Here is a 24759-nt window from a genome sequence, read left to right on the forward strand (position 1 = left end):
CAACACAGGGGTAGTCACATATCATCTCTCTCTGAGGATTTATTTCAGCTTCCAGTGGAGAGGAAAACACTCGAACAACCCATACAAATAATATTTGGAGGAACCTTTCATTTCAATAGGTCCCGTTACATCACATGACAGTTCAGACTGAAAACATGTATACCTGATGTGTCTGAATAATTATCCATCCATATATAAGTCATGTAAACAAGTGGACCATGTCTTTAATATGTATATAGTATGTTCATGTAACAAAAGAGAAAACAAACAAAAAAAAGCTATATAAACACAAGTTAATATTTTGTCATCCGATTAGGGCCCTTTTGAATAGCGTTATTCTATTCTATTCCATTATATAAGTACGCTACATACAGTATCTGCTGCATTAGGTATTACGTAGGCGTGGAGTATGTAAGAACAGAATGAGAGGTACTGACCATGTCACTCCTGTGATTGACCTGACCTGGTCACTTAAACCTTCATCTGGTCACATGACTGCACCCAGGGAGTGTGTGTGGAATGTGGATCGCGAGGTGTAGACCTGGGGGTGGAATAGGATGCGTGTGTGTGTGTGTGTGTGTGTGTGTGTGTGTGTGTGTGTGTGTGTTGGGGCGAGCTGGAGGACCACGAGGGACCGACGATCACACGCTACACTCCAACATCTGGCAGAGGACTGACGGACTAGATCTAACAAATGGGCTCAGAGCGCAAGCACTCTCTCTCCAAACCCACTGACTGAGAGAGAGATTATCATTTTGGATTCTGGCTTGAACACACCCTCTTTTTCTCATGTCTACGGTATTGTTTTACCTCGTCAGGGCTGTGTTCTTGACAGCTTTCCACTTTAGTTGGGATGGAATTCAGGTTCTCATGCACTGTGAAAAAGAGGATGCCGAGGGAATGGGTTGTTTTGGACTTTTTAAAAATCCTTCTTCACGTGTGTGTTTGACCTTCACAATCACTGTGTTTACTCTGTGTGGCATTTTCCTCCAAACAACAGGACAAATGAAAACAAGTCCTATGAAGGCTGTAACATACTTTGGGCTTGTGAAAATTGTCAAGGGAGTTGTATATAAATCTCTGTTTTTGGTCTTCGATCTTGCAAGGCAAATGACATTTGTGCAACAGATGTTGGTATTATCCCAAATGGGGCCATTTTTGTCCGGTTGTAGATGAGTGAAGTTAGCCACGAGTTTGTGAGGGGGAAGACACTAACCCTGTACACTCTCTTATGAGAGTATGTCCACTTTGTCCTAAAGTAACAGGTAGAGTGTATCTTGTTGCATAACCAATTCAACTATGGCAGGAATTCAATCGGACAAGCAATGTTGATGCAGTGTTTTTATTTATGCTATGATGATAATCACGCTATACTGGGGTTCAACAGACCAGCGGCTTTTGTAGAGGGACAAGTAATGATGCTTTGTGGGTGACATTTGTCAATGTGATCAGAGGGTCCTGAGTTTGAGCCCAGATTGGGACAAGGAACGGGATGGAAGCAAGACGGTTACAGGTGAGCTAGTTTGCTTACAGCGGGAAAATAATCCTGCAGAAACAGGGAATGTGGATTATAATTAATGCCCATTTTTGTAGGGTTTGATACATTTTTCATAAGGGAAAATCAAGAATGAAATTTCAAAGTGGAAATTTATAAACTTCAGAAGCCTTTTTAAGTCTCATATACACTGCCAGTTTTACATTTCCTGCATTGCATGAAAGTTCTCCTGCAACATGGTGATCAAATTAAGATCCTACACCTGTACATGCAGTCAACCAAAACAGACTAGTGCACGGAGTGATGACTACCTCACAAACAACAACCAGCACCGAAACAAGAGCGACACACCCATGCAAACATCACATTAGACTCTGTAACAATACTGTAGTAAATTAGGTTGTTTCATTACAGTTTGTTTGGAGCAGGATTAAGACACTGAGGAGTCCTGCTGTTTGGGTAATTGTTTTTTCTCTCTATTCATATGGCTTTATAGAAGCCTGTTAAAATGTGAGCTTTTATCCCCCAAATAACAACCGTGCTGATTTTAAGATTTCGTTAAACCTTTATCATCCAGATGTCCCATTAAAAAGTATTGGTCTGTTCTGTTATTTTGCACTGGGTGCTCTTGAGTCAAAAGTGGTCCTAAAATTCAACAATATTTAACAGACATTCCCCCGTTGGACTGAAAAGGGCACACCTCCTCACACTCATGAGCAAATACATATTGTTTGTCTAAAACTAAGGATTTGTTAGAGAATTTGAAAATAAATGTACTAATATCATATCATGTGAAAATATGAACCATACAGCCAAAACCCAAGTCCATATATGACATAAACAATAACAGCAAATAAACTTCTAAAGTGTTTGTATCATTTATACAATGTTATGCAATAGCTCTGTGAAATGAAGAGATTACAGGCTCAACTAGGCTACTGCAGAAACCAGTGTAGCGACTTTGTCACCCTATAGCACCACTTCCCTGACAGTTCCTACAGGGTTTGTGAGTTGTTTGTGACCATCTCTGTGAAGATGTATGAATATACCGTAGCATATATGATATCATTCAAACTAAGTGTGCAGACTTTATTTCGCTATGTTTAGACATGTCAAGTGTGTCACTCCTAGCATGAGCGGCACAATATCGATTATCAACAACAACAACAAACATAAAACACATCAAAGCGCTCCAGCGTTTTCAACGAACTCACTCACCTGTTGAACATATGGCGGGACATCCTCCACATTTTCAAATGATGATTCGTTCGGTGTGACAATGTAAAACATGGACCGAATTCCCTTGGTCAATGAGACGACATCCATGAATTGCGCCATTGTATGCACCTTCAATCCGTCAATCCCCCTACCCAAGGTGATGCTAAACCGATCCTCTGGGGAATTTTAACTACCGGGTGATACTCGCACAGTCATCAAACGTCATTTGAACTGCGAGATAACTGTGTCGTTTTATTTCACTCTCCAGAGGCGGGATAAAGTAAGTGGATCATAGGTCAGGTGCGGGGTTGGTTGTTTTGTCTCAGGACTGACAATGCCTTCAGCTGCCATTACATCTTACCATCGTATCAATTCCATAAATGAAAAGATAACAACAAATAAGTCTGGTGGTCTTTCATATATATTATGAACGAACCAGCTATGACATTGTCAGACCATTCTGTCTGTGGTCTGTCTTTACTCTTACGTTCCATTGATTTGCAGGTCATGGATAATTGTTTGGTATCTAATAGCGAAGCCCTATTAGTTCACATGAAATGTAATTAGCCTATTAATTGATGTTAAAATATGTTTTTTTTTAATCTTGATGGAGAGGAGAGGCATTTTCGAAAAGGAGAATGTTGCATCACCTGACATGAAAAAGAAGGCAGAGAGCATTAAATAATGAACTGCGCATAAAGAAGATAATGGAGAGATGGGTGACATTTGGTGTACCAACTGGGAGCAGTTATCAGTTTTAGAAATCCTAATTGGAAAAAAATTATTGCATGGGTGATTGCGCATTTAATTTAAGCGTCCAATGCAGCCGTTTTTTTAATCAAAATATCTAATCATTTCTGGGTAACAATTAAGTAGCTTTTTAGTTTAAAAAAGTAGTATTTTGCTAGAACTGTCTGGGAGTGGTCTGGTCTGTCTGAGAACTGTCTGGTCTGAGTGTGGAGGGGAAAACTGAAAAATAGCTGTTATTGGGAAAGGTTTGGGATGCTCTTTGCTATTGGTCTATTAACGTACTGCCTGGTGATGTCACCAGGCAAACCTAAAATCCTGCCCATGTAAACCTGCTGATTAGAAAGTCTGTGTAGATTGTATTTTCAACCAGCTACTATCAGGAAATAACACTGATCAAATTTCTTCACACTTTTACAGTGTTAGTTTCATCAGCTGTTGTACAATATGATAGAAAACAAAGTAAAACATAATTTTGACTGCACTGTGCCTTTGATGGGTACAGTATGATTATAATTTATACACACTGTTTCATCATGTTTACCACACAGTTAGCTTTTGGTAAAACTGCACTTTATTGCTATCTTGCACTAAAAGGTTCACAGTCTCCAAAATATTGTTCTAGCTCCAAATTAGAATGCACACTCACATTGTGGTGAAAAGGAGATCAAGTCTTGAAATTATTCTGTGATTTTGTAATAGAATATGATCCTTTCGCAGGTTCTCCTGTGGGGCTTTGGCAAACGTCCTAAGTCCCGACTCTGCCTTGAGGAAAAGGTGAATTAGGCATGCACCCCATCAACAGCTCTCTACACGTTGGCTAATGTTTAATTCATGTCATCTCAGTTCACAGCATAGTCCTACATTACCCTGGATTCCTGTGGATGGGAGGCATCATAAAGTTATTCAACCCAACGTGAATTCAATCTGAGAAGCATTTCAGGAGAACCTCTGTTCGTGCAATATTCAGTCAGTTTTGTTTACAAATACCAGTCAGGCAGAAGAAAATGATCACTAAGAAACATCAGAAATGTTTATTACTGTGTGAGTGGTATAGTGTGTATTAGAAATTATTGCTAGAGCGAAGGTAAGAAAATGACAGATAATTAAGTTCAGAGTATACTGTATATTAGCTGAGCAAATTTGATTCTCCTGCACACTTGATAATAATTTGATTACATCGCAATTTTTATGACAAACAGTAGAAACCAATTGAGGCAAGTGTTCAACAGTGCAAATCAAAAGCATGAACTTGCCCCTTTTTCAATGTAAGACACACAACATGGAATGTTCATAACAATTCGGCCAATTCTGAATCTGTCCTAATATTCAAAGAATATGTTCTGCTTCCAAGAGCAGTGTTGAGTGCAGGCACGTTCGTAACGTATGCTTAATGTGCATTGACCTTTTGCAATATCTCATATTCCTGCTTTGGGTTTGCAGTTCTTGAAACGTATTGGTGATCTTAGTTTGGTTTAACCAACGTCCTAACATGTATCTTCTTAGATCAAGTAACACACGTAATTTCTTTGTACATTTGTACACATTTGTTTAGCATCGTTAAACTTTGCTAATGACGACCAGATAACATGTCCTTTTAAGGACGTTCCTGAGATGTGAGTCTGAACCCACTTTGCGTAGGAGTGGCCTGCTGCTGTGCATCATAAGTGAGCATGCTCAGAACTCTTGTCGCTTTCGTGACTGTCCTCATTGGCCAGGGAGTCTGTGGAGTGATGAAGAGCCGCTATGCTGGAGAATTCAGACGGCAGCAATGTCCCCTTTTTCACGTTCACCAGTTCCTTTTCCCTCGCTACAGCCCCCTGTTGACCTCCTTTTACTCGTTTCCACTTCATCCTCCTGTTCTGGAACCACACCTTTACCTGTGGAACAACCACAAAAGACAAGCTGAGTTATTCTAAAAAGAACAGCAAAATGGCGGAGGGGTGGGAGTGGGGGGGGGGGTACATTTTGCATAGCTGGAGACTGTTACGAATACTGAGTAGAGTCCTATTAAAAGACTATTAAAAGACCTGGATATTGATCAAATGGTAAGCCTGACACTTGATACAGGCGCTGCTGTAAAGGTTTGGCAGCTATTTCTATACTCCAGCAGGGATTATGTGCTGATGTATTGTCACATTCCTTGGCATCAAGACGCTGAGTCCTCTTTTCCCTGACTCGACAACGCCTCCAGTATTTACGTATCCCAAAATGATGATTAGGCTGTTGCTTAAAAGGGTTTACGTAGAGGATCGGGTCCGAGTAGACGTGAAAGTCAACACTGACTGGGTTCTGGATGAGTCTCTCTTTCTCTCCTTGCGTTTGGATTAGATGTTGACCGATTAATCGGCCAATGTCAAGTTTTCATAACAATCGGAAATCGGTATTTTTTATTTTTTTATTTTTTATTTTATACCTTTATTTAACTAGGCACATCGGTTAAGAACACATTCTTGTTTTCAATGATGGCCTAGGAACGGTGGGTTAACTGCCTCGTTCAGGGGCAGAACCATAGATTTTCACCTTGTCAGCTCGGGGGATCCAATCTTGCAACCTTACAGACTAGTCCAATGCAAAAACGACCTGGCTCTCTCTCGTTGCACTCCACAAGGAGACTGCCTGTTACGCGAATGCAGTAAGCCAAGGTAAGTTGCTAGCTAGCATTAAACTTATCTTATAAAAAACAATCAATCATAATCACTAGTTAACTACATATGGTTGATGATATTACTAGATATTATCTAGCGTGTCCTGCGTTGCATATAATCTGACTGAGCATACAAGTATCTAAGTATCTGACTGAGAGGTGGTAGACAGAAGCAGGCACATAAACATGGTATAGAGGGAAATAGTCCTATAATTCCTATAATAACTACAACCTAAAACTTCTTACCTGGGAATATTGAAGACTCATATGTTCATATGTTCTCATGTTCTGAGCAAGGAACTGAAACGTTAGCTTTCTTCCATAGCACATATTGCACTTTTACTTTCTTCTCCAACACTTTGTTTTTGCATTATTTAAACCAAATTGAACATGTTTCATTATTTACTTGAGGCTAAATTGATTCTATTGATGTATTATATTAAGTTAAAATAAGTGTTCATTCAGTATTGTTGTAATTGTCATTATTACAAATAAATTTAAAATGTATTAATCGGCATCAGCTTTTTTGGTCCTCCAATAATCGGTATCGGTATCGGCGTTGAAAAATCATAATCGGTCGACCTCTAGTTTGGATGGTTTACTTTGAGGGATGTCATGCTGTGGGGCCTAGCTGGGTCACATGGGCAGGAAGTCACTTGATTTTACACCCAATGTGTGTCTTAAACCTTCATCAATACATGCCATGCTGACGATCACATCAGTGGTGGTGATGGATATTTTTTCGGCCCATATGATAGCACGTCAGAAGGGCACGTGTGAGCTGTGGCACACCTGCACAAGCACGCCTTCAAAGCCTTTGCCACCTGAATACAGCCTATAGCTCAATGGGGATGCATGCATTTTGTTTCTATTTTGTTGCTATTTTGTTGCTATGTTACCTAATATACAGTACCAGTATATTATATCAAATCAAGTATATCAAAAGTTTGGACACACCTACTCATTCAAGGGCTTTTCTTTATTTTTACTATTTTCAAATTTGTAGAATATTACTGATGAGTTGTACTGCAGAGTGAAGGAAAAGTAGCCAACAAATGCTCAGCATATATGGGAACTCCTTCAAGACTGTTTGAAAATAATTCCAGGTGAAGCTGGTTGAGAGAATGCCAAGAGTGTGCAAAGCTGTCATCAAGGCAAAGGGTGGCTACTTTGACGAATCTAAAATATAAAATATGTTTAGATTTGTTTAACACTGTTTTGGTTACTACATGATTGCACATGTGTTATTTCATAGTTTTGATATTTTCACTATTATTTTACAATGTAGAAAATAGTCAACATAAAGAAAAACCCTGGAATGAGTAGGTGTTTCCAAACTTTTGACTGGTACTGTACACGTTTGTGATATATCACCTATCAAGGCATTTTTAGTTCATCGACCAAAATTGAGCTTCATAGTTATAAAATCCCTATCAGGCTGACGGGTAGAGTTCCAACCCCGGCCACCCAGATTTCCTTCTGTCATTACTGTAAGTGGATCATCCTTAAAATACATCTGCAAGCTTGCACTTTTCACTCCTGTTATTGATAGTGCAGTAAGGCAAGGCTGTACAGTACTGTACAGTCCATGTCATTTCACCTAATGCTATCATCAGTGGGCTAATGACTCAATTACTTATAATGTTATTATTATGACTGGTTTGTATGGGTGGTTTTGTTTTGTTACAAGATACGAGTTTCCATGTTACTGAAGGTAAGACACAGGCCTGTCCGAGTCATGTTATGCTTTAGGGGTCATGTTGACTCTCTGGTATAGCAGGTCGGTTCATGTTCTCTAAGAGTTGGTTATGAATTTGAAATTGACATAAGAAAAATATTGGATGTTCTAAGCGCAATATAAGTGCTCCAAAACGGTACATAATTACTAGGCTGTTATGGGGTAATTACATAAATACTTCATGGAATAACCCAATGGTATTCACTGTGGTAAGGGTGATGTAATGTAACGTGTGGCCATTATTTAATGTTACATTAATGTTTAGATGGTAGGCATAATATTTTTTTATCTTAGTTTATTTGTATATTTGGGCATTTGAAATGACCTTTCGAAGTGTTACATTGAAGCACTTTGTCGAAAATCGAAAACTTAAGGTTGAAGGTTTTGAGTCTCCGATGTTACGTAAGAAACATATACTGTCAGGAATCAGTCTGTTCTATCCATTTAATCCCTACTGTATATAACAAACTACCTACAGCCAGATGTATGCCACATGTGACATATCGCTTCTCTCTGACACCCCAAATAGGTGTTACAGAACACTGTACGATGTTTCCTTCCCCGCAATTTGTCTTCCATTATTTATTTCATGGGACTGTGTTTACAGCGGCCCCTCTGCCTGCGCTCTGAGACTAATTTGTCCTAGCTGGGGGAAACAGGAAGTGACTTGCTAGACAGCACCTCCTGCTTTTGTGCCTGTCTCCATTACTTGACTGTAGGCTGACTGAAAGAATAGACGCAAATATCTGGAATATGATAGTCCCTCTTCACAGTCACAGCTGGAGCACAACAGCACGCAAACCAGAAGTTGTAAAGTTAGGAAAACATTGTATCTCCGAAAACCTCTGTATGGTCTGACTGAGGCAGACTTTTCCCACCACCCGGCATTCATGCGTTATGGGGTCAATATGTTTGAACCCAAAAGGATAAGTGGGAGAATGAGGTTAGAGTGGTGACATTACATACTTGTCTCTCTGTGAGATCGAGGTTGACTGCTATCTCGTAGCGCCTCAGTCTCGTCAGATAGTTGTGATGGGCGAACTCGGCCTCCAGCTCACGGATTTGCTCTTTGGTGAACGCCGTCCGCTCCTTCCTGGGTTTGCTGCTCACATCTGACTTGTAATTCCCGTCTTGGGACTCTGAAATCAAACACGGCACTCATTTTTTCTTTCCAGTCAGGGAGATTTATACTCAAAGAAAATAATGATAAAAAGAGTACTATATGGCAGGTGTGAGCCAGAGACACAAATACAGGCAGAGGAGGGAAGGAGTCAGGTATGGGAAACAATGGGAGCTGCCAATCACCTTTTATCGTTGCGGCATTGTTTATGCACACTGTAAGTGGCTGGGAGGACCCAGAAGCGTCTACACATGTGCCTGTTTCTAGCAGCTGTGCTCTCACACACACAGTGGGCTGGCTCTTACTCTTTACAATGTGGAGTTCATTTGTCTTACTGTTAATGGAATCGGCTGCTACCCTTGTAGTTTTAATATGGAACGAAACAGCTCTGCAGGATTTGTGAAACTATATTTCCTCAGTTTATTTACCTCAATTTTATAAGCATATTTTTCCAATCTCTCATTTAGATTTGGTGTTTAATTTTGAACAATGTTGTCAAACTTTTTAACTTACTGAGAATGGCTAGACTATGAGATGGAATACAGGGAGAGTAGCACGAACGTATGTCAGTCTGGTTTTGACCTATGATTATGATCTCATACACATAAGGACAAACTGTTACGATTCCCCAGATGAACATGAAGCAATGCAGGTCCCTTTTTTGCAAAGATATGCAAGTCTACCACCTGTTGATTAACTGGAGTGATGGGAGGAAATAGTTTTATTGAGACTTAAAGGATTTATTTGTACAACCTATGTGGATTAAAAATCTACTTGTCATTGCCATTTTGTTTCAACCTCAGGAGAAGATATTGTTAAATTTTAATTTTTCACTGTTTCTCAGAAGGAACATGTTTTGTTAATTTGGTTCCCAAACTTTCCTATTGTGACCAGACTTTGTGGTTAGGCCTTTTGGATATGCTTCAGTTGCACATTGCACTTCAAGGCAACAGCGATTGCATGCTAATTCATCTGCGGTTCTGTTCTGCAGTCGCGTTAATCCCAACAGGCGGTCCCAAATCTAAACTGTAAATAGGCTGGGAGTTTACAGGCCCGGACCAGACCAGGCACCCCACTTTGCCACGTCACTGGAGACACTCAGAGAAGTTCTTACTGAAAGAGTGTCTCTTTCAAAATATTTTCTCACAGAAAAAAGCTTTCTTTCTCTTACTCTTCTTTACTCTTCTTTTCGTGTCGTAGAAAATATAGAAGAATGGAAAATTATACAACTTTTGTTTGCAAAAAGCCATTCATCATTGATATTGTGGGAAAAAGGAAAGGAAAATTCCAAGCACGTGGTGATATGTCATAGTGCGCAACTGGCATCCATGACAGGAATACACTGCAAATATATAATCTAGTTATTCCAACATTAAGTATAAGACTTTCCTTACAGTGTGGTAAAGTAGCTGAAATTCTGTGCATCATTGTATGGTGAATAGAAAATGTCTCAACATGTCTGTAATTTCACCAGGGTTGACCAACTGTCGGTGTGCCAGGGAGCAGGCCTCATTCAAACATACCTCTTAGATGTATTTACTCTCTGGTAAACACAGCCATTGTGTAAGAATAAAGAATAACATGGCCAGCTGCTGGAGACCAGCGCAAAGCCGATTTAAAAAGAGTCCCAAGGTTTTACGACACAATTAGACAATTCGGTCCTTGCTGGAACTTTCATCTCTCCACACAAAAGGGAATAATGGGAGGACAACACAGAGCCCAGACACTGGGTAGTTTTAGGGCTCCCAAATGGTCTGAAGCCAGATCAGGGAACCCTTTCAAAAATAATGTTGGTGTCCATGCCGACGTTTCTGACAGAGAGACTTCAAAATGAAATGGTTATACTTTTCACTCCTTTCGGTGTGACATTTTCAGTTCATTGGCCAATCATTTTGTAGATTTTGTTGAGGATTCTTATCTAGGGAAAACACAATTTCACTGTGACATAGAATATTGTAATGCAAGATCTACCAAAAATAACCTCAGCATCAATAACGAAAATGGCAAAGCCATGCCCGAGTTAGTCCCTGAGTCCCACTTGCTACGGCAGCACTCAAAAATACACTCCACAATAACAAAACAGGACTCAAGCAATTACAATTACTTCATGTTTGAAATCTATTAGCACTTTCCAAATATGTTTTGGTTACACTTTACTTAAAGCCTACATGTATACTGCATTATAATTCACCTATAATACACAGTAGGAGACTTGACATGAGCATGTATGATGACCCTCTACCAATGTCGTATAATTATATAATGATCCTGACAACAAAAAAACAGCCATTTTTGAGTCAGTAAAAACGTTGAGTCATAGTGATATGGAACATTATAAGCCTTATTGTAAGACATTATGTCGATGTGCATAACATAATGTATAAAGCACTATACCTGCGGGCTAAAGTGTTCCCAAACATTCAAATCTGCCAGGTTAACCCCTAGCTCCCTCAGAGCTCCAGTATACCCCAAGAGGCCAGCCCAGGTTACACCAAACGGCACGGCCATATTCCCTCCAGGTGGGACCCTTAAAATTAGCAGGTTTCACGGAAACCAGACACCCAAATACCAGCCGGACCACTCATCACGTGACAGTGCATACCCTGCAATCCACCTTTAGGGAAAAAAATCAAACTAAATTATTTGTATTTATTGACCAGGAGAATGTTTTGCATGGAAATCTGGTTTCAAGTGTTTTATTATTGTTTTCGTATCTAATGTAAAGTTTCACAGGCTGATTTTACTCAGGTTTCAATCCAGATGGTGAAACCCAATCAGGGCTATCTCATCGAATTGGCAACACGGTGCTATTTGGACAGCTGATTGGATAAGCTAACTACGCTCAATAATCAGCATGATTGGTGTTAGCGTGAAGAGAATGTAAGGCCCACGTAATGAGGCTGCAATAACCATTGGAACTAGGGAATTGAAATGGAGCTTGGGGGCCAAGTGTTAGTTTCCAAATGATTTGACCAAGGAAAACAGGAAATAGAGGATGGAGTTCTAAATGTGTGAATATATGAGAGGTTAGTATGGTCAAAACAAGAGCAGTATTATAAATAGTAGTGACTGCCTTCGAAGTTGCGCTCTGTTAGTTTAGTAACTTTCTGTCGTTTCTCTGGCAATTTCAGCGTGGTGCTGCTACTTGTACAACGATTTGCATAGTCAGGTGTGTTAATCATTTCTATGCATCTTTTTGATATTCCTCTACATCCAAATACCATGAGTCCTTATTTTGGTAACTACTTTAAAAAAAATAGGATTGTTATAAGCCTCTGAAAAATGATAAGGAAACCTATTTTATACGCCGTCTGTCTCTATGCTGTCCATTCATTTCAAACAGAAAGAATACACATTTAATTGCCCACTTAAGTAGTTTAAGTCCCTGTGATTTTGTGAAAATGTTTCATCGTCTGTTTGAATGAGTCATGTGTCAGAAGGGATCCATGACTAAAGTGGCAAATAGTATCCTGTGTGAGTCAAGCGAAACAGGGCACTGACCACATAGGGAAATATCAATCACGTATTCAAGTGGTGTGTACAGAAGCACAGCCAGGTGACCCAAACGGAGGGTGTTGAAACAGACAGAGGTCCGTCCAGGCCCAGTGCTGCAGGATGACATTCCAGTGACCCGGTATAACGGCAGACACACTTTCCATGGGAATCAGATCCGTCCCTACTAATACGTTGACAACAAAATCTTCCCTTTAAAAAAACACTTTAACACTTACAGTGTTACAATTAAGTGCCTAATATTGATTAGAAAGGTTGAATAGTAAAAAGTTGATATATTAAAGAGATATTGGTATATTCAGAGTTATAAAGGCACTGCTACGTAGGCTATGTAATAATGTAGAAATGTATGTTCCAGTTAAGTTAATGTAATAAATTACCATATTTGTATTGTTTATATTTTGTCGATATTTCTACACTTGCTGTGTATAAAGTCCACGGTCCTTTTCACAAATGTAGAAAATCTCAATGATTATGAAAGTCACGACTGTACAGTATCTACTTGAGGTAAGTAACTCATTATTCCAAACCTTATCAATGCAATTAGACCATAATTTCACATGCGTTGTTGTAATGCTGGAAAAGCTTATTTTTTTACGTTGTATATTAATAACTGCTCAATAGTGATTGACAAAGTGATCTTCATTTGAAATGTTTAGTCGCGAAGCACGAAAACATTAGCAGTAAAAATGTGTAAGGTTGGTTGTATAGTTCATACATTTTTTAGGACCATTGAACAAACTGGTAGGAAATAGAGAGTATGTTTTTCTGGACGTTTGAAAGTTATGTTTTTTTAAAGACATTTTTTTTATTTAAAGACTATTAACATTGAAACAAATCTATTAAACTGTATATCAAATGGTATACATAATGCCACTGTAACTTAAATTGTTCAATTGAATATATTTATTGATTCAACGTCTCTTTTAGTCAGTGCAATTTATAAAAATGACTGCATCAACAATAATCCTGGAACTAAGCGCACTCCATAGTAAGAAAAGCCTAAATCTTCTCGGGTGTTTATTGTCATTCGAAGCACTGGTGTAGTCTTTTACAATCCATGACATTAATATTTTACAGTGAGCCTCATTTTCTGCCCCCTAAAAATGTGTCGAAATGAAACCGATGGGATTTAGCCCAAAACATGCCAGAAGTCTAATGCCCAACACAGAGTTATCGTCTGGCCTTTGCTCTCCCCTTTAGTCAACATACTGTAATTGCCCCTGTTCATGTCAGCCAACATCTACAAACCTCTCTTCAGACAATATAATAGCGCATTTTCTGTCAGTGAAACATAAACTTCCCTCAATCCATCTCCACGGAAAGCCTTAGAAGTCTGAGTGATTATGGCGTTCTTGAAACCACACCATTAAGGTACAGCTAAGTTATACCCATCTTGAATAAATGCTCTGCAAGTGTATTATATCATGTTTAGTATTTCAAATGTATGACAACTTATGAATAAGATGAAGATATGTAGCTTTAGTTTCCCATTTAAGTTGTGCAACATTATACTCAACCCATTTTTACATGCGGCTCACAAAATAAGGAAGAAAAAAGACAAATAAAAATAAATGTCAACCCAAAAGTTGATCTTTCCTCTGGTCTTACCTGAGCTGTCACTTTTCCTCTTGCCATTTCTCTTCTCTGCCTCAGCAGGTGACAGTGTCTGTCTTCCAAAGTCTGCAGGCACACAATTGGCCCCCGTGGGGGTGCTGCTGCCCAGGTTGGGGGTGCTGACACAGAGACTGTTCCTGCCAGGGGTGCCTAGGTCTGGGGGTGCGAGGGCACTGTCTTGGGCCGAGTGAGAGTGGGGGTGGGGGTGGCAGAGGTTGTGGCGGGAGCTCGCATTGCCAGGAGAGGGCATCTGTGGAATGTGCCAGCCAGCCTGGTGCTGAGGCGGGTGATGCTGCTGTTGCTGTGCCGGGTGATGCCCACGGTGATGGTGGTGATGCCCGCCGAACAGGCCCTCGTCACCGGGATAGCCGGAGATGATGCAGGCCGAAGGAGAGGAGGTGGCGGTGGAAGTGGCCAGGTCAGGGTAGGAGACGTGGTCCGTGCGTCCGTGGAGAGTCAGCGGAGACTGGGTGAAGGCAGGGTGCAGGGCCTGCACAGTGGCATGGGGGCTGCGGAGGCAGCCAAAGAGTGTGTGATCCATCGTATGCAAACACACAGCCCTCCAGAAAGATAAGGAGGGGGACAAAAAATGAAAGGTAACAAAAAAGTAAGCCAACTAAGTAAAAAAAAAATATATATATATATATATTTAAAAAAAGGGTCAAACAAAACACAGAATATCCAAAATCCACAACTTGTGCTCTTTCCTTAGCTCACCCCAAATTCGTCCTCTTGATAAGAGTTCGATAAAAAAGTTGTGTGTATGTCCGTGTGTGTGTTGAAAGGGGGCTCCAGTAATAATCCTGGGCATGCGGACAGTTGCCAGGCTGCGCAGGATAAACAGTGAACCCTAGATAAGCTGCCGGAGAGATTCTCAGATGACAGGAGAGAGAGGAGACTGGAGACCTGTGGAGTGGAGGGGAAGGTGGTTCCAAAGAACTGCAGTAAGAGGGGAGCCGGCAGAGGGAACGTTATAAATAGGCTGTAACGTGAGAGGGAGGCTGGGTCACAGACTGCGTACTACTGACCACATGCATATGATCGCCCTCCAAAAAGCACGGCACAATAAATCAGCTCTATTAAAATGGCTGGTGTCTCAGGAAAGAAGGCCATTTATTTTTTCGACTTTCGCTGTCTGTCTCCTGGTGGCCCCTTTTCTTCTTAGAAAAATAATCCATAATGTTTAAGATGATGATGGTGTTATGTGATAGGGTTGTACCATTTCATACTCACCATAAGAGATGGGATGTAAATATGTAAACAGACATGAGATAGGGGGTGGGTGTCCAGGGATAGCTCGATATGTATTGTCTTACCTTTGTTGATATCGTTGTGAGGTTAGTTTTGTTAAAACACGTGTTGCTTTGTTTCCTTTGCAAAGCCATCTCATACTAGTATACCTCTGTATGCGTAGTTGGTATACACCAAAAAACGTTTTACCACATAATATATATATATATATATATATATATATATATATACAGTACCGGTCAAAAGTTTGGACACACCTACTCATCCAAAGGTTTTTCTTTATTTTTACTCTTTTCTTCATTGTAGAATAATAGTGAAGACATCAAAACTATGAAATAACACATATGGAAACATGTAGTTACGAAAAAAGTGTTTAGAAAATCAAAATATATTTGATATTTGAGAAAAGAACTATGAAATAATACATGGAATCAAGTATTAACCAAAAAACTGTTAAAAAAATTAAAATATGTTTGAGATTTGAGAAAAAAAACGATTAAATAATACATAGAATCAAGTTGTAAGCAAAAAACTGCTAAACAAATCAAAATATACTTTATATTTGAGGTTCTTCAAGGTAGCCAACCTTTGCCTTGATGACAGCTTTGCACTCTCTTGGCATTTTCTCAACCAGCTTCATGAGGAAGTCACCTGGAATGCATTTCAATTAACAGGTGTGCCTTGTAGAAAGTACATTTTTGAGCCAATCAGTTGTGTTGTGACAAGGTAGGGGTGGTATACAGAATATAGCCTTATTTGGTAAAAGAACAGCTCAAATAAGCAAAGAGAAACAACAGTCCATCATTACTTTAAGACATGAAGGTCAGTCAATCTAGAACATTTCAGGAACTTTGAACATTTTTTCAAGTGCAGTCTCAAAAACCATCAAGGGCTATGATGAAACTGGCTCTCATGAGGACTGCCACAGGAAAGGAAGACCCAGAGTTACCTCTGAGGCAAAGGATAAGTTCATTAGAGTTACCAGCCTCAGAAATTGCAGTCCAAATAAATGCTTCACAGAGTTCAAGTAACAGACACATCTCAACATGAACTGTTCAGAGGAGACTGCGTGATTCAGGCCTTCATGGTCTAATTGCTCGAAAGAAACCACTACTAAAGGACACCAATAATAAGAAGAGACTTACTTGGGTGAAGAAACACGAGCAATGGACATTAGACCGGTGGAAATCTGTCCTTTGGTCTGATGAGTAGTTGAACAGATGATCTCCGCATGTGTGTTTTACACTGTGAAGCAAGGAGGAGGAGGTGTGGGGGTGCTTTTCTGGTGACACTGTCAGTGATTTATTTAGAATTCAAGGCACACTTAACCAGCATGGCTACCACAGCATTCTGCAGCAATACGCTATCCCATCTGGTTTGCACTTAGTGGGAGTCTCATTTGTTTTTCAACAGGACAATGACCCAAAACACACCTCCATGCAGTGTACGAGCTATTTGACCAAGAAGGAGAGTGATGGAGTGCTGCATCAGATGACCTGGCCTCCACAATCACATGACCTCAACCCAATTGAGATGGTTTGGGATGAGTTGGACCGCAGAGTAAAAGCAGCCAACAAGTGCTCAGCATATGTGCGAACTCTTTCAAGACTGTTGGAAAACTATTCCAGGTAACTATCTCATGAAGCTGGTTGAGAGAATGCAAAGCTGTCATCAAGGCAAAGGGTGACTACTTGGAAGAATCTCAAATCTAAAATATATTTTGATTTGTTTAACACTTTTTGGTGTTATGTGTTATTTCCTAGTTTTGATGTCTTCACTATTGCTCTACAATGTTGAAAATAGTAATTAAATAAAGAAAAACTCTTGAATGAGTAGGTGTGTCCAAACTTTTGACTGGTACTGTATGTATACATATATAAACATTAGCTTTTAAATAATAGCTAAATATAAATATCCTATATTATCTTTACAGAGGCGATGATGATCCTACTATATACTATAGAGTATAATATGACCAGTAGGAGTTTATAAAGCATGAAAATACCTAGAGGAGAAGGTATTTCTCTTTTCTTATGTCCTATTTCATTCAGACAGAAGTATTAAAAGTATTAAATTTGTCATAATCAGATATATACAAAACTTTTTTTTAGCTCTATAATAGTTTGTTGTATCTAACATATATCTAACAGATTAAATTGCATAGGATGAAAGCTGAATCCAATCATTGATTATTTAAATTTAGCAGCAGGAAGGGGTGATAAAACACAAATAAGCCTACAATCAGATTTATGTCTAATTTTGATAATGTCAACAATTTGCTGTACAACTTTTGAAATTTTGTGTGCAATTTTTTTAAACAAATAATGATTTGCCTACACACAAAACATTATACCGTTATATTCCAAATTAGATCAATACATTCAAATCTCACCGCAAGAATCAGAAATTATAAGTGGCTCAAGAATTTACAAATGACAAATTAACAGATCAAATGGCGTTAGACTATTAAATTAGCAAAATAAAACAATCCAACCTTTTTCGATCAATCAAGATATTCCAATAGCTGCATGTGTTCACCTGATGTACGGCTAATGCTTATTGCTTCGGCATCATGGTCAGTACTACACACACCAGAGCTTCAGAGACTACGCTACTGCAGCCGGCTGTGCCACATGTATGCAGGCCTGCCTGAGCAAGGAAATTAATTACACTTTGAGAGAAAATGACTTTAGCAGATAGAGAGGGGGCAGGCTGTAACTTGGGCGCTATCGTTCTCCCCATTCCTACCGTGCCTTTCGAAGGGAGCAGCACCGTGTCCACAAACTCCTTAGGTGAGCTTGAACCTTCTACTGTTCATCTTTCAAATGAAGGCTAATAGCAGTGTATGAAAGCTAGATGTTTATTCAGCTCTTCTTCGGGTGTTAATACATGTGGTTTCACTCTCTGGACATTCTGTTCACAGCATTAGTACCCTATGGCGAGAGTGTCTCAGTGAATTCTACTCTTGTTGCCCCTCGTGTGGTGTGTTGCTCGAGCCGCCGTGATATGAGTCAAAACCCCCACAGGTGGGGATGGTGATGGGGTGATGGGTAATCCACAGATTTTCTGCTGTGACTAGGAGCCCCGGGTCAGTGATGTTACAGATTAAGCCGGGAAAATGGCACCAATTTGGAGTGTGTTTAATGAGGCTTTAGCCGTGACAGGGCAGATAGAGCAAGGCCAGGATGGCACAGCGCTGTAGACATTAGATAGAGACCTGCTGCTACTCATCCAACCTGTCCCTGTCAGTCAGAGAGGCCCAATACGTCCGAACAATGTGGTTATAGACAGAGGATGATGTGTAACAACAACAACAAAAACACAATGAAATTATAGTATAGTGCTTTCAGTCTGTGTGTATTTATTGTGTAGTTATTGGTGTTGTATGTACTGGCTGGTGCAATCAAATTTCCCCCGCTGGGGATTAACGGACAGAAAAATTAAATGAAGACCTTGGTCTGACTGTAGATCTGATGGGTTCCCAAAGTCTAATACGTAGAAGAAGTGTACAAAAAAAAAAAAGCTTTTGTCAAATCCTTTTGCAGTTTTTTTGGTGTCTGTTTTGTCTTGCATACAAATTTATGTGGCAATTTAGTGTTTGGGTATAACTGACCATACTAACTGAATATTTAAAGTTAAATGTATTTGACTGAAGAATAATTATGTGTTTGTTCTTAACATTAGATGAAAAATCGAATGTGTAACGGAGGCCCCGGCTATCACCATGAGCTCTTTCTTTTCACTTGATCACCTGCCTCTTACTTAGCTGAGTTTTAATGTAGTGCTTTAGTCAGAAAGAGTTTTTTCTGAAAGAGTTTTTGATAATACAGAATAAAAACTTTCAATCAGGATGCATAAATATAAACATATGTAATCTGGTTTAAACCTTGGAATATGAAGCATTAAGCACAAGCAGGCTCACACTTGTATGTTTGTTAATACAACAAGCAGTAATCCAACACATGTCAAATGAATACATGAATATAAATATCGGGCGAGAAATATAAAGGGCGTATATTGACAGTTGTTTTCTCATTCGTGGCAAGTTGGATACGTTTTAATGAGAAAACACTTATTGTGATTTTTCAAACCTGATTTGTCATATCATCCATATGTAAGAACTGATTAGGAGGGACTGCAATTTATACACAACCATAATTATTAGATGGATGAAATTATGTTTCTTTCACGTCCATAGGCGAATTGAATATTAATGAGGTTGTTAATTACTTAATTTAATAAATTATTCGACAGCAATAAAATACATTATTTAGTGTGTAAAATTAATTGAATCCAACTTAATATAATTCTTATCTAAATCTTGTTTTTCACATGGTCTCTACTGTAGTGTTTAAACACCAAGCTTTTTCATATCCTACTTCACAAAACAACTGGTAGTAAAATATTTACTTGAACATAATTTAGCTACACCATACATATGCTTTATATAGAATTTTTCTAAAACCCAAAGACAAGATCATTTAAAATACAAAGGAAATGCATTCCTTTCTTGACCGTAAAAAAAATCCTATATTATTCCTCACAATAAAGTTTGGCATTTAAAAGCTTGTCCTGTTGAAATGGTTGTGTGGGGACAATCCCGGTGACTGTGGCAGGGAAATGTTAATCACTGCTTATTTGACTTTGAATTTCAGCTTTAGATTTAGTAAAATACTTGCGGACATGAAACCGATGTACTTAATATATGGTGCTGTTAGGCACTAACTGTTGTCTCTTTACACTCAGCATTTTGTGTATATCATTAAAATAAAAAGAGGTATCAGTTAATTCAAACCAAGTACTTATCCAAAACCTATCTTGTCATCTATGCCTTATAAATATAGAGTCAGACTTTGTTTTACATTACTATCTTATCTATGAACTTATTTATGCAGTATTTTGAAGCTGCTGTTGTTTTTCAGCATACACTGAGTGTAAAAAACATTAGGAACTCTTTCCTTTTGCCCTCAGAACAGCCTCAATTCGTCAGGGCATGGACTCTACAAGGTGTTGAAAGCGTTCCATAGGGATTCTGGCCCATGTTGACTCCAATGCTTCCCACAGTTGTGTAAAGTTGTCTGGATGTCCTTTGGGTGGTGGACCATTCTTGACAAATATGGGAAACTGTTGAGCATTAAAAACTCAGCAGTGTTGCAGTTCTTGACACACTCAGGTACGCCTGCCACCGATTACCATACCCCGTTCAAAGGCACTTAAATCTTTTGTCTTGCTCATTCACCCTCTGAATGACACACATACATACACAATCCATGTCTCAGTTGTCTCAAGGCTTGAAAATCCTTCTTTAACCTGTTTCCTCCCCTTCATCCACACTGATTGAATTGGATTTAACAAGTGATGTCAATAAGGAATCCTAGCTTTCACCTGGATTCACCTGATATGTCATGGAAAGAGCAAGTGTTCCTAATGTTTTGTACACTCAGTGTACACTGATATGTTGAATAGGATTGCAATGTTCTTGTTGAATTTTGTGGGATGTTGGTTGCACTTGAATATGCTGTATATTTTCTCTTTTGAGTAAGTACTGTACAATAAAGCTAATGTTTATTACTGAATGACCTTGCATAGTTAAGGTAATATCTATCATGCTGTAAATATGAACTGCCAAATATACTGAATGAAGGTGGCTCTGGATAAAATGTAATGAAATGTAACATAGCTTTGTTTTATTACTTTTGATTGCATTGTGTAAATACATTTGATCTCATATCTTGTTAGGAATTCAATAGACATGTATCCTGTTAGAAACTGAATGATGACTATGTTGACGATTATGACTATGATAACTATGATGACTATGATGACTATGATAACTATGATAACTATGATGACTATGTTGACTATGATAACTATGATGACTGTGATAGCTGTGATGACTATGATGACTATGATAACTATGATGACTGTGATAGCTGTGATGACTATGATGACTATGTTGACAATTATGACTATGATAACTATGATAACTATGACGACTATGATAACTGTGATAACTATGATAACTGTGTTGACTATGATACCTTTGATAACTATGATAACTATGATGATTATGATAACTATGACGACTGTGATAGCTGTGATGACTATGATAACTATGATGACTATGATAACTATGATGACTATGATAAATATGATGACTTTGATAACTATGATAACTATGATGATTATGATAACTATGATGACTATGATAGCTGTGATGACTATGATGACTATGATACCTATGATGACTATGATAACTATGATGACTATGATAACTATGATGACTATGATAACTTTGATAACTAGGATGACTATGATGACTATGATAACTATGATGACTTTGATAACTAGGATGACTATGATAACTATGATGACTATGTTGACTATGATGAGCATGATGACTATGATAACTATGATGACTTTGATAACTATGGTGACTATGATAACTATGATGACTTTGATAACTATGATAACTATTATGACTATGTTGACTATGATGACCATGATAACTATGATAACTATGATGACTATGATGACTATGATTACTATGATAACTATGATGACTATGATAGCTGTGATGACTATGATGATTATGATAACTATGATGACTATGATAACTATGATAACTTTGATAACTAGGATGACTATGATAACTATGATGACTTTGATAACTAGGATGACTATGATAACTATGATGACTATGTTGACTATGATGAGTATGATGACTATGATAACTATGATGACTTTGATAACTATGGTGACTATGATAACTATGATTACTTTGATAACTATTATGACTATGTTGACTATGATGACCATGATAACTATGATAACTATGATAACTATGATGACTATGATGACTATGATAACTATGATGACTATGATGACTATGATAACTATGATGACTATGATAACTATGATGACTATGATAACTATGATGACTATGATAACTATGATGACTAGGATTTTTAAACCTGCCACCAAGATAATGATCGCTTAATAAATCCAATAAATCTTCTGTTTTTTTTATTTTTATACAAATTCATTGTAGCTTACCTCTCTATCTGCTAGAGATTCTGGTTTTAGTTGAATTCATATCGTTTTTCAGAAGCTATAATTAACATCTAAAATGCATGGAAATCAAAATTCAGCTAACAAATTCTGATTCATGCCTATATCCCTGTACTACTGAGAAATGAAGGCGGTAATAGTGAGGTGGCCATTGTCTATCGATTGAACAATTATAGACAGCAGGGGTGACATCACCATCTATGGTGCTGCTTGGAGCTGTGGATAGCGTGATGGTCCTGCTAGGTTCTCAGAACAGGGCGACAGAGCCCGGCTGGCTGCACGGCTGCAGACTCGTGTGGTACTGAGCAGAGCCTAGCACCAGGCAGACCACACCTCAAACAGCTCAGGGTCACCCACTAAAACTCCATTTAGATCTGGACCTAGTACAACCTAGTATCCTACCTCATTTGCACACACTGAGAAATAGACTTGTTGTACTGTATTATTGACTGTATGTTTGTTTATTCCATGTATAAATCTGTGTTGCTGTATGTGTCGAACTGCTTTGCTTTATCTTGGCCAGGTTACAGTTGTAAATGAGAACTTGTTCTCAACTGGCCTACCTAGTTAAATAAAGGTGAAATGAAAAAAAAATGAAAAAGAAACACCAACACCCAAAGTCACAGGTTGGCGGGTTCCATACGCATTACTACAGCGCAAAGCCACTTTCCTCCTAGCTACATTTGTAAATGCCCTCCACCATGTTGCCCCCCACACTTAGTGAGCCATGGAAGGCGTCATACTTCAGATGTGAATGGGTGCCAGAAGGCATTGAGTTGGTCCAGACTCCAATCTGTGAATGATGCCTTCAGTGCCATTAGGCCTTAGTGTTTTTGCGATTGCCTCACCCTTGGCTTTTTTCACAATTTGTTACTGACCCCCACAAATCTCATTCACTCCAGCAGCTTGGAAACAGCATTGGGCCACTTCCATTACTTCAGCATCCCTCTGATCGTCCAGTACAACATGCTGTTCCAACAAAACAAATAATTCCGAAGAGTGAGGTCAACGTTTTGTGATTTAACGGCTTCCTTCTCTCTTTAGGTTCCTGGGGGTCTCTGGCATATTCCCAGAGCGCTAGATTCTCCCGCTAGTCACGGACTCAAAGCTCTGACTAACACTCAACGTGTCAAAGTGTTTGTCGAACCTCATTAGCTCGACCTAGCACATTATTCTAGCTCTCCATCTTCCACCATTGATCTGCTCTCAGGGCGTTGCCATACCATACCACCCTGTCAGTGGCAGGTCCAATGCAACTATCAAAATTCATTGAATTGTTAGTGATCGGTGAAGGTGTTTCCAAGTGGTTTAAACAATACCATGGCCTGGGACTCTCAACTCTCTCATGGTGGGGTGGTATGCTATGCTATGTGAACGCTGACCTCTACTGGTAAGTGTTGGGGAGGGGGTAGGGGGGAATAGCTACAGTCATGCTTCAAGTGATCCCAACTGACCTATAGCTATGAGTAATGCTAACGCATACTTGACCTCTGGTGCCGATGGGGTTATGCTGATCTCACTTACATTACACAAGCATAATAAGGGGAACACGATACTAATAGCAATCAGAGATGGTAATCACAATCATCATTATAGTTTTATTTATGGTAATTATCATATACTGTACAACGTACCAGATGGGAACGTATCAAAGTTTTTTTTACCCATCCCTTACCAGCAATCATTAGATTGATGACTCCAAAACATTTGAAAAGAATGGCTACAACTACAGATTGTCGTTAGAATTATTTAAGAATGTTGACATACTGTATTAACCATACTGTAGTATGTCACCCATGAAGCTGAAAGTGACATAATTTCAATGGTTAAATATCCATATTCTCACATAATCTGATGAGACCATGTTGCCAAGTTATTTATTTTTTTAAAGTTCAGACATATTTTCTTGACATTTATTCATCTATTATTAGTGTGTGCAGAGCAGTACTGAAGTCAAGGGTTATTGCTGCCCGGTGTCAGTCAGATTTAGCAGCGGGCCAATAGGAACTCTGTGACCTTCGCATATTTTGCACTCAGTGAGGTCATTGGCTGGTCCCCGGGGAGCCATTATCCTCTCTGTCTCCTCTCAAGCTGGGAAGTGGAGTTCCCAAGCATTTCCCTTCTTTCCTCCAGAACAATCCCATGTCTTCCCAATCAGGAGTATCTAGTAGCTGGCTTCACCCGTTTACTGAGTCCACGCGGTGTGGAGATGACGCATGACCAGCCGTCTAGGACAATAGGAGGATATTGAGACATACTGTAAGAGGGGCGATTTCATTTCAGACACCAACGCTGATAGTGAGGGCTTAGAGCAGTGGTACTCAAACCTCTCCTCGGGGACC

The 24759-nt window shown here is 39.1% G+C and overlaps 2 protein-coding genes across 2 annotated transcripts in view; both read right to left on the minus strand.

The window, feature by feature from the left end:
* LOC109909144 (alkylglycerol monooxygenase) overlaps window positions 1-2947 on the minus strand; it is a 36500-nt gene extending 33553 nt beyond the window's left edge. Inside the window, exon 1 of the mRNA XM_020508097.2 lies at window positions 2714-2947. Within this exon, the coding sequence (XP_020363686.1) occupies window positions 2714-2833 (120 nt within the window). The 5' untranslated portion in view covers window positions 2834-2947. The remainder of the gene's footprint in view (window positions 1-2713) is intronic.
* Window positions 2948-4471: 1524 nt separating this feature from the next.
* LOC109909151 (homeobox protein MOX-2) lies at window positions 4472-15140 on the minus strand. Its single transcript, XM_020508110.2, has 3 exons — window positions 14090-15140; window positions 8812-8984; window positions 4472-5340 (listed from the first exon to the last, which is right to left on the minus strand). The coding sequence occupies exons 1-3, from the start codon at window positions 14634-14636 to the stop codon at window positions 5122-5124; spliced, it is 939 nt and encodes a 312-aa protein (XP_020363699.1). The 5' UTR covers window positions 14637-15140; the 3' UTR covers window positions 4472-5121.
* Between the last annotated feature and the right edge of the window lie 9619 nt (window positions 15141-24759).

Source organism: Oncorhynchus kisutch, linkage group LG2 (genome assembly GCF_002021735.2).
Source record: "Oncorhynchus kisutch isolate 150728-3 linkage group LG2, Okis_V2, whole genome shotgun sequence".
Taxonomy (NCBI): Eukaryota; Metazoa; Chordata; class Actinopteri; order Salmoniformes; family Salmonidae; genus Oncorhynchus; species Oncorhynchus kisutch.